Here is a 9,357-nt window from a genome sequence, read left to right on the forward strand (position 1 = left end):
TTGAGGGGAAAAAAGCTCTCAGCTAAGAGCTACGACCATTCCCTACTGCTGCTTTCGAACAGTCATTTTAATACATGGTATAAAATGAGGGCACACCAAAAAAAAGGTAATCCTCTGACAAGAAGTATGCTGGAGCATACAACAGAACAATATTCTATGGATCATTTTTACTTTCCCTAATTAAAAAGAAATGTATTTAATTAAGTTAGAAGGCAGAGGGCTGGGGAGCAATCCTATTTTTGCAACTTTTCTTCTGGGTATCAGTATTTCATAGGAATGGGCACCTCACCAGCAACGAGAAACAACAACATTAGATATCAGATTTCCCCTGCGTGAAAATAGGGGTATACATAACAGAAACCAACAAAGTGAGATTATCTGTGGAAAGTACAAAGAAATTGCTAATTTCTGGTTTCATAACTCAACTGAAAAAGGAAAAGAGTAATCCAGGCTACTGCAGACTCAAAGATTCTCCAGTGAGAACTCAGCAAAAAGTGTGAACTTTCAGAGACTCAGTATTAGATTTGTTAAACCTGCTTCACGGACACCAATACACAGCAACCATTCAACCACAGAAAAAGGAGATTCATATCAGCTACTGTAAGGCTGTGTCCAATGATACTGGGGGAGGAGGGTTCACACAGGGAAAAGTCAAAATGAAGGAACTCAAAGACTGGCAAAGAAGGGTGAACTCATGTACCTTTCTGGGATTCATGCAGCTGCACTTTCTCCTGGTGATCCCAGCCGAGTGCACATTTGTCTTGTCTGTCTGTCTGCACTCCAAACTTGCCTCCAAACCCCTTGACATAATCTGTATGCATGAAGTTTCAGAAAACATCATTGCAGTTTATGACTGTAAACAGTATTTAATATAAAAACAGTAATGTTATGGGATAAACTGCCCTGTCTGGTACTATCTTCCACTATGTTTCTCCCCCGCTACACTACCTCAAGAGAGGGGAAGGACACCCATTCAGTAACTCTAGGATCATGACTAGAGGAAGCACCACAGATTCAGTGAAGATTATAGCTACAGATTCTACGCTCTTCTGAGATTCGAAGAATCTGATGCACTTGCCACCTAAAGCCATGTAACACACATACACACATATATGTATGTGCAACATAGATATCTAATGAAGGACTTGATATTGCCTCTGAATACCATAGACCTGCGCAATTATACATTTATTTTAATAACATCCATACAGACATAAGGTCCCTTGGAAATCATATTGTGAAACTGACAGACAGTTTAGAACGCCTTTCTTTTCATTTAAGGGAATTAAAAATCTGCATACACAAAGGGCAGACACACAATTACCACAAAAAAACCCCAAATAAAGTCTTTTTTTTCCCAGATACAAAAGGATTGTTGATTTGAACCAGTATTTTTAAATAAGATAATAAAAACCTTTCTGTGATTCATGTTTTTCCGTTTTGCCTTGATATTCAAAGCCAACAGCACTTTTGTCCACTTTGTCCTTGTCAACACCGTATTTACCACCAAAGCCCTTGGAATAATCTAGAGATAAGAGTGAAGAATTTTGTTTGTAAGTGTTCAATAACAAAATATTACCCTGAAAAATTGTGATAAGACCTGCTACGTTACATTACACATTAAAAGCAGCACTGACATCCCTGGTTAATTTTGATTCCAGACACTGAAGTCATAAGTTCTTCAGAATACACTCCCTCAGGATGGAAAATAAAATGGCATCATATGTAGTTCAACTGCTGGGCTGTATCAGCAACTCTGCTACTTGATTCTTTGGTAAAATTCCTAAGACACTTATAGCAAAGTGAACTGCAAAAACCATGTCAGCAACAGCCTGGATGCTTTTAAACAAACAGCCCCTTATTCTCTTTAGCATTTCTAGAGCGCAAACATTTATTTGAGATGAAAACAGATGGCAAAACCAACAAAATTTTCAATAAAACGCTCTATTTTTTAATCAGATATGCCTGGAAACCCAACTAGCAACACAATATTAACTCTAAACACCACCAACTCTGATAAATATTTTAATCTACAAACAACTGATTCTTTTAGAAATGTTTCTCTTCCGTGGTTAAACTGCTTACAGTCTCAGTACTTTGCAACTTTTTAAAAGAAGTTGCAAAAAACCTCCAGATGAACCTATGTGTCCTGCTTTCAAAGTAGTGGCAGCTTGACCACTATTTAAGACCAGTCAGAACCTATGTTTTAGGTTTCTTTTTCAGAAGTCAGAGTTTTCAGTGACATAAATTTTATCCAGCGTTAACTTTCAACAGGTTAGGAGTGCAGCAGATGTAAAAAATCAGTATTTTACTACATTGCCTATCGTGACTGCCTACTACACCAGAGAACGAACCCATCAACACGCGTGTCTACTCACCCTTCTGTGACTCGTGTTTCTCAGTTTTACCCTGGTAATCAAACCCCACTGCACTCTTGTCCACTCTGTCAGCTTGTACTCCGTATTTTCCACCAAAACCACTTGAGTAGTCTACATTGAAAGTCAAGCAGAATAAAAATGAAATTAAGCAGCTTTTAACAGAAACATCATATCCTAGCAACTGAGGGGTAAAAAGAAGTTACTTCAAAACTGAAATATTACTCTTCAGCACACAAAATTAAGTTTAATTTTAAACACAGAAAATAAGATGGGTGACAGTCTTATAGTTTGCTATGGTTCCTCTTAAATCTACCCCCTAATTCCAAGAGGGTACAACATGACAAAGAACAACTCCCAGTCTTCCTAAAACATCCTTGAAACTCACTTCTAAAAGGAAAGTAAGACTCATGATGACAGGCTATTTCTTTGTCCTAAAACCTCCTCAATTCATGAAATTGCTTTGAAATTCTTTTTTTCATCTCTTCCACCCAAACCCCTCATTATTTGATTCATTAAGGACGCCATGTGGAGGCCTCACTGAATAAGGTTTCTGCAAACAGTGGAAGAACAGAGATCTATTCTATGATTTCTAAAAAACGTGTGTCTACAGAGGCGACCACCTTACCACTTTACCTTTTTGGGAGGCATGCTTCTCAGTTTTTCCCTGATATTCAAACCCAACAGCTGACTGGAAGAGAAATAAAATTGCATGCGTGACAAAGAGTTAGATATTAGTAGAAAAACTGCGTGCACTTTAGTGGACAAACAGCATGGAAACTTCCTGTGTCTTTCCATGCTGCTCTGATCTTCTTGATTGGAAGAATAAATATCTATTTAACTTATAGGCCATGTTCATTTACATGATAATTTAGTATGTGTATTCACGGCAAGGGTTTTTGTCACCCCTTGACAAAGCAAATTGTACTAGCAATGCACTTCAGTCTTGCCGGGTTCGGCAATTCAGTGCAACAGGAATTCAGCATTTCCATGCAGGGGTTTTTACGCAGCCTCAGAACAAGATGCCAGTTATCCTGCCCATTACCTCATGCTGCAGTACAGGACAAATCATCCTAAAATCCCTCCTTCTGTAGTATTCACACTGATTTTTATCCTCATCAAAGAACACGGCCTGGCTAAAAGGCATCTTTTAGCATATCGTTTCAGTTTTCTTTTCAAATCATCTTAAGTTCCCATAAGGGCTTTCTTCTATTTTGCTTTAAACAGAAATTTATCTTTGTAACGGTCAGTGTTAGTTTACTGCTAAATTTCAAATATAGCAGGAAGACCACACTACACCAGCACTTTAAGGTACTGGAATTTTTCAGCTGTACATACAAAATAAGAAACTCAACTACACGAGTAGTGACAGTACAAGTCAAAATTGCTTACCTGGTCAACTCTATCAGTTTGTACTCCAAACTTGCCACCAAATCCTTTCACCGAATCCACCTGGGAGCAATGCTTAGAAAGTTTGGATTGATATTCATGTCCAACAGCTGACTAAAAGAAATTGGAAAGTTCAGAAACAGGCAGTAATTCCATACAGTTCTGTATGCAAGAGAAGACACCGCACCAAGTAACTTGAGGATAAGCTTTGTTACAAACACACATCACCGCCACTCTTCCTGTTGAAACTACCTTCCCTGAAATTGCTACTCACTTGAGAAGTCTTGTAAAGTCTGTCGCCATGCTACCAACACAGCCCAGGCAAGCAAAGTGCCAAGAGAGAGTCTGTCATCAATGACTATTTTATGAGGACTATTTTATGCTCTGGATTTTTACTTTAAAAGCACAGCAATGAAAACAAGAAAGATACAGATGGACTCTTGATGGTGTTCAAGCAGAATTTAAAATAAGGATTAGTTCCAGATAAAATACACAGCCTTGTATTTAGGCACATAGCTACAGTTCTGTTTCAGCTGCTATTTCATTGCAACCAAATACAACTACAGCTAGGTTTTCAATTGACATTCTTTTAAGAAGGTGCCGTGATCATCTGCATAAATCAAAATCAGGCATCTTCTCGCTGTACCTTCTTCTCATTTGCAAAATGACGTTGCAACATGACGCGGTGCATCCACACCAAGACAGAGCTCCCCATGCCAAAGGCATCTCAGTCCCAGTGTCTCCTATTTGAGCCTGTGCCTGGAACTTGAGCTGAACACAGCAAGCCGAGGCACAGTAACATCGCACTGTGACTGGCTTCAGCTGAGACACAAGGATATGCAATTACACACCTGAAAGTACACCCAGATAACATTTGCTAGCATTATACTAATCTAGTGCTAGGGCGCCCCTCTAGATCCTGGAATCGATGCTAGGATCTAACACCTTGAAGGATGCTACATAACACAGCAAAACTATTTTTTTCTAGTCCAGTGCCAAAACCAAGCACTGCCCAGAGCAACTTCCAATTTACTTTACCATTTGAGTCTGCTGCTCAAATGCACACCATTTTTGCCTGAGGCCGAAAGACCCTATAACCTGCCACATGTGGCCATGTCCAGACTGAGAGGCTGCACCCCGTGACAAGCACCTCTCCTGACTCCACACCACCCCCTGCAGCACCATAGGTCCCAGCACCAGGCCCCATGCATGGGGCAGTTGGCATCTGCAGCAGGGAACCCTCCAAGCATTTGCCCCAAGCTCCGACCTGTGAGGATGAGAAACTGCTTTTCTCAGAACTGTATCAGACAGCTGGACCAAGGTGAATTGATCTGAGGGCACAAGGTGTCTAGAAACCATCCATAACTTGGCTTTTACAGTATTTGCCTTTTTTTTTTTTTTTTTAAACACAGGTGCTGGGGAGAACATTCCCAGCAAGCAGGAAAGCAAAACATTACTGCACATAATGGTTGAAGTAACTGTAAGGGAACAGAACAAGAATGTCAATAATAGGACATTACCTTAACTTATAAGCAATAAAAAAGCTCCTTTCTTTTCCTGACACAAAGAGACATATTATTCTTCATTTTGCAGGTGTTCTGTAGCAGAGGAACTTAAATGTGACAGAATAGGCTGCCATCTCCCTTTGTTATTCCCATTACATTTATGGAAGGCACAAAGCTCTGAAAATCCCACATTTTATGTGGTTTTACACGATCCCTCTTTTGTTATGACAACTGAGATAGGTAAGGTTTAAGCATGTTGTTTTCTTTATGTGGTATAAGAACTTTCTGGTACTTAATTATTTTTTTTTCCTTTAGAAAGGACTTAGATAAGATTTCTCTTGGAAATCATATTTCAGAGTAAATGTTCCTCGTGATTCCCCAGCACAACACTCTGCTAGATTTTAAATCAGTTATGGAGGTTTGGCGTATAGAATGATGCAACTGTTCATTTTAAATCAGCACCAAGGCGTTCTCCTAAACGCAGCAAAAACCTGTACCATCGACAACACTGCAGTAACACTCATTTAGTTCAGATGAGCCAAGCTTTAATACCAGCATGCCTGTGCAGAGCTACAGATACCTGCAAAGGAGGGATGTCAATGATTAGGTTTTAGAACTACAGTTGTAAAGAAGAAAGCTTTATTAAAAAAAATAAGTTATTAATGTCTCTTGCCACCAGTATCACTCAGATGGGCATGATCATCACCTTCTTCCTGATGATTAATTCTGGCCTACAGGAAACAGTACTTAGTTTTGTTTCTTTCTTTTTTCCCCATGGACACAAGTGAGGGATAAACTGCTGACACTAGAGAGCTACACAGCTGCAGAACACACCTAATGGTTGAATCTACTCAGCAATTTGTTTCCCAGATTCAAAGGTTAGGTTAGCCTATTTCAAAGGCCCATTGAGACTTATACAGCAACTTACTCTGGAATATGGAAATTCAGCAAAAATTTAAGGCTGCCAAATTACTAGAAACCCAGAAAATAAATAAAGTAAGAAATTAAAATCACTACTATTCAGGAAAAAGTTTGTATCTCATTTCAGCAGAGTACATGATAGAAACTAGCCAGAAGTTAATATGCCTGTCTAATGGTCACACGGCTAATGGAATTACCTGAAGAATTACCACTGCTTTTGTTAACAGAGTATAAATTAAACTGCCATCAAGTCCTTCTGTAAAGCTGACTGAAGCACACTGATTTTTTAAATACCTGGATTACTTGTCACTGTTCACAGTTTACCACTGTTTAAGAGAGCTGCCCTCTAATTTAAAAGCAGCAGCATGCCCTTTTCTTCATTCTTTGGTAACCTCTATGTGCACACAAGAGCTGGCAAAGCATTGAAACAATAAAAAAAAAAACCAACTGGATTTATTCATGCATGAAGTACTTTTTAAATTTAGAAATATACATTCAGAAATTTGAATCGTGACTCCAGGGGAATCTGCTCAGGGCATAAGCAAGTAGACTTGCTCTAAAGACAAAGCAAACATCAAACAAAAACGTGGGGCTACTGAACACTCCAGAACTTCTCATCATTCGTAGATTCCTGATTTTCCACCTGAAATACTTGTTCCTGAAGCTTCAAGTGCTTTAGTTCAGTTCCTTCTGTCAGAGCATCTTGATTTAATTAGGGAAGAGACCATGATGACCTGACAGATTTGGGTAACAGTGGTTACAAGTGCTCTTGTTAGAGCATTGCAAGAGTGATGCTTCTGCCTTGAAAACGAGCCACCACTGTAAATAGCTTATGCCACGATCTGAGCTTCTACATCTCCAAATGTAGCAAAGTTGGAACAACTTTGCACCCTCAACAAGTTTAACTTGCATGTATAGTTGTGCTGGCCACAGGCAAGGCAAGGCTTGGTTTATATCATCATATCAGAGAAGCACCGGCACTTACTTTATCCATGCGATCTTGTTCAACACCAAATTTCCCTCCATAGCCATGGGAAGCTTTCGGTCCTGTTTCAAGTTCCTTCTCTTTGAGGTTCTGGTGTTCTTGGAATACATTCTCTCTCAGCTGATGAATACTTTAAAGACATAGTTAAGCGACAAGTTTTACAAAGAAAGTTTCAGACAGTAACTTGAAAAAGATGCAAAATAAAAATATTATAAAAATATCATGTTAATTAAAAGTTGGACAACTTGTAGTTTTCAAGTTCTTTCCATTTTTTCCAGTGTAGAGCACTTCATCATATTCTAAGAAGCAAAATTTATTCCAACGCAAAACATTGTCAAATAAAAAAGTAAAATACTGGGTTTAAGATTATCATGGAAGCGTATTTTGCTATCTGAACAATCAATTACCTAGAATTTATATGTGCCTGAAACATATTTTCTTCTCATATCCTAAATTTAAATTCTTTCCAATGCTTTTTATTTAGATGGCAACTTTTCAGAATAGGGATCATCTCTTATCATACAGTCCCTATGGTAACGGGACTCTAATTCTGACAGCATTTTGGACACAACTGTAACGCAAAATAAGGACACAAGGAGACATGCACCTCCTCTTCTCCAAGTGTTCCCTTGCAATATGCAGGAACTGAATTTACAGCGCAGGCTACATCTCTACAAGAAGGACAAACCAAGAAGGATGTGCCTTAAAACACTTTCCACCTGACTTTAACGCTTCCTCAGGCATAATTCAGCCAAACAGGGCAGAATAAAATTGAGCCCTGAAGTAATCCACACAGTTCAGTCTCTCTGTTTGCAACACCGCTAACATTTATTCTCAGCTTTATACCATGAGGGTTGATGCCCCAGAAATACACAAGCAAAATCAAAATGAACATCACAATCACGTGTTTTATAGAACTGCTTTAAAGTTAAGTCTCAGACACTTTTCACAATAAGAACAAGATACAGAAGATGGATCATTTCTGTCTCACGTAGTGCTTCATGATGCATTCCTTCACTTTTCTGCCAGAGGCTCAATCGGTTAGTTTGCCAGAATTTTTATGGGTTTGGTAGCAGTTTTCTAAACAAAGACTAAGAATCAAGGGCCCAAATGTATCTTTAAAGTATCAAACTAGAGCTGCTCAGATCACTCAACACAAACTTCTCCCCTGGCAGTATTGGCTCTTGCACCAAAACAGAACTCCCAGACAGAGAGAGGCAGGAAAAGTGTTATTTCCAGTTACAAAGAAAGATTTAAGAGTCCCTGCACCATAGTTCTGATCATAATTTTAGGCCCGAAGATGCTGACATAGTTGAAAGACCAGCAATCTGGCAAATAATCAATCTTCTACAGAGACTCTTGTTTTAATTATGAAGCTACAAGTAACCGAGAACATGAGTTGATTAAGTCGCCTGGGATTGTGACTATTAATAAATTCAAAAGGGAGCTGCTTTACTTGATGTGCTCTTGATGGCCGGATCCTTTCACAGTTTTAGCTCCCCAGCGCTGTTCTTTCTCACTCACATCATTCTGCAAAGAATGCACATTAAAAGAGTTAAAAACCCAAAGACATTACAAGTTATCTGCACTTCAGAGTTCATAGCAAAAGCCTTCAGCAGTTGGCAAGATCAGAAGAGTCAGAAAAGCAGTTAACACCACCTTCACTTCTCTTCTGCTGTGAGCCCTGTGCTTTGTCTCCTGCTAAAATGCAGAGAGCACGCATTCAGCCCCAAGAAGCTGCTGCTTCTTGACGCAAATCTCTTCCATACAGACCTACAGCACCCAGTACAAGGTAGTTCAGTTAATTACTCACAGACACAAAACTCTAGTTCTCCCTCCTTCCAGGAGTATGCTCCCATCAGTTTACTTTGCTGAGACAGAGCCCTCACCCCGATAAATTACTCCTTAACATGATATGTAACACAGTTCTGCTGAATCAATAAAATTCAAAAGCCGTACCACAAAATCAGGATCTGTCTCCCAGTCATCGGCTCCATCATCCTGATTGACAGAAATGGTGTGGCCTGCAGTAGCCTTCCACATCTGTAACACCATCAGAAGAAGCTCTGTCACACTCCGGTTAAACATCACCTCATTCTGTATTACGTATAAGCTGACGCAGATGCAATCCAAAATTCCCAATAAAATACATTATTTTACCACAGAAGCTATAATTGTAGGG

The 9,357-nt window shown here is 39.3% G+C and overlaps 1 protein-coding gene across 2 annotated transcripts in view; it reads right to left on the reverse strand.

Moving 5' to 3' along the window:
- Positions 1-9,315, reverse strand: part of CTTN (cortactin) — a 20,565-nt gene extending 11,250 nt beyond the window's left edge. The window contains exons 1-8 of one of the 2 annotated variants that reach the window (XM_010194824.1): positions 9,135-9,315; positions 8,632-8,705; positions 7,176-7,305; positions 3,768-3,878; positions 3,012-3,066; positions 2,379-2,489; positions 1,415-1,525; positions 701-811 (exon numbers count right to left, since the gene is read on the reverse strand). In XM_010194824.1, the coding sequence (XP_010193126.1) occupies positions 701-811; positions 1,415-1,525; positions 2,379-2,489; positions 3,012-3,066; positions 3,768-3,878; positions 7,176-7,305; positions 8,632-8,705; positions 9,135-9,263 (832 nt within the window). In that variant the 5' untranslated portion in view covers positions 9,264-9,315. The remainder of the gene's footprint in view (positions 1-700; positions 812-1,414; positions 1,526-2,378; positions 2,490-3,011; positions 3,067-3,767; positions 3,879-7,175; positions 7,306-8,631; positions 8,706-9,134) is intronic. The other variant, XM_010194825.1, reaches the window with a different exon arrangement.
- Between the last annotated feature and the right edge of the window lie 42 nt (positions 9,316-9,357).

The sequence above is a fragment of the Mesitornis unicolor genome, unplaced genomic scaffold (assembly GCF_000695765.1).
Source record: "Mesitornis unicolor isolate BGI_N332 unplaced genomic scaffold, ASM69576v1 scaffold16011, whole genome shotgun sequence".
Taxonomy (NCBI): domain Eukaryota; kingdom Metazoa; phylum Chordata; class Aves; order Mesitornithiformes; family Mesitornithidae; genus Mesitornis; species Mesitornis unicolor.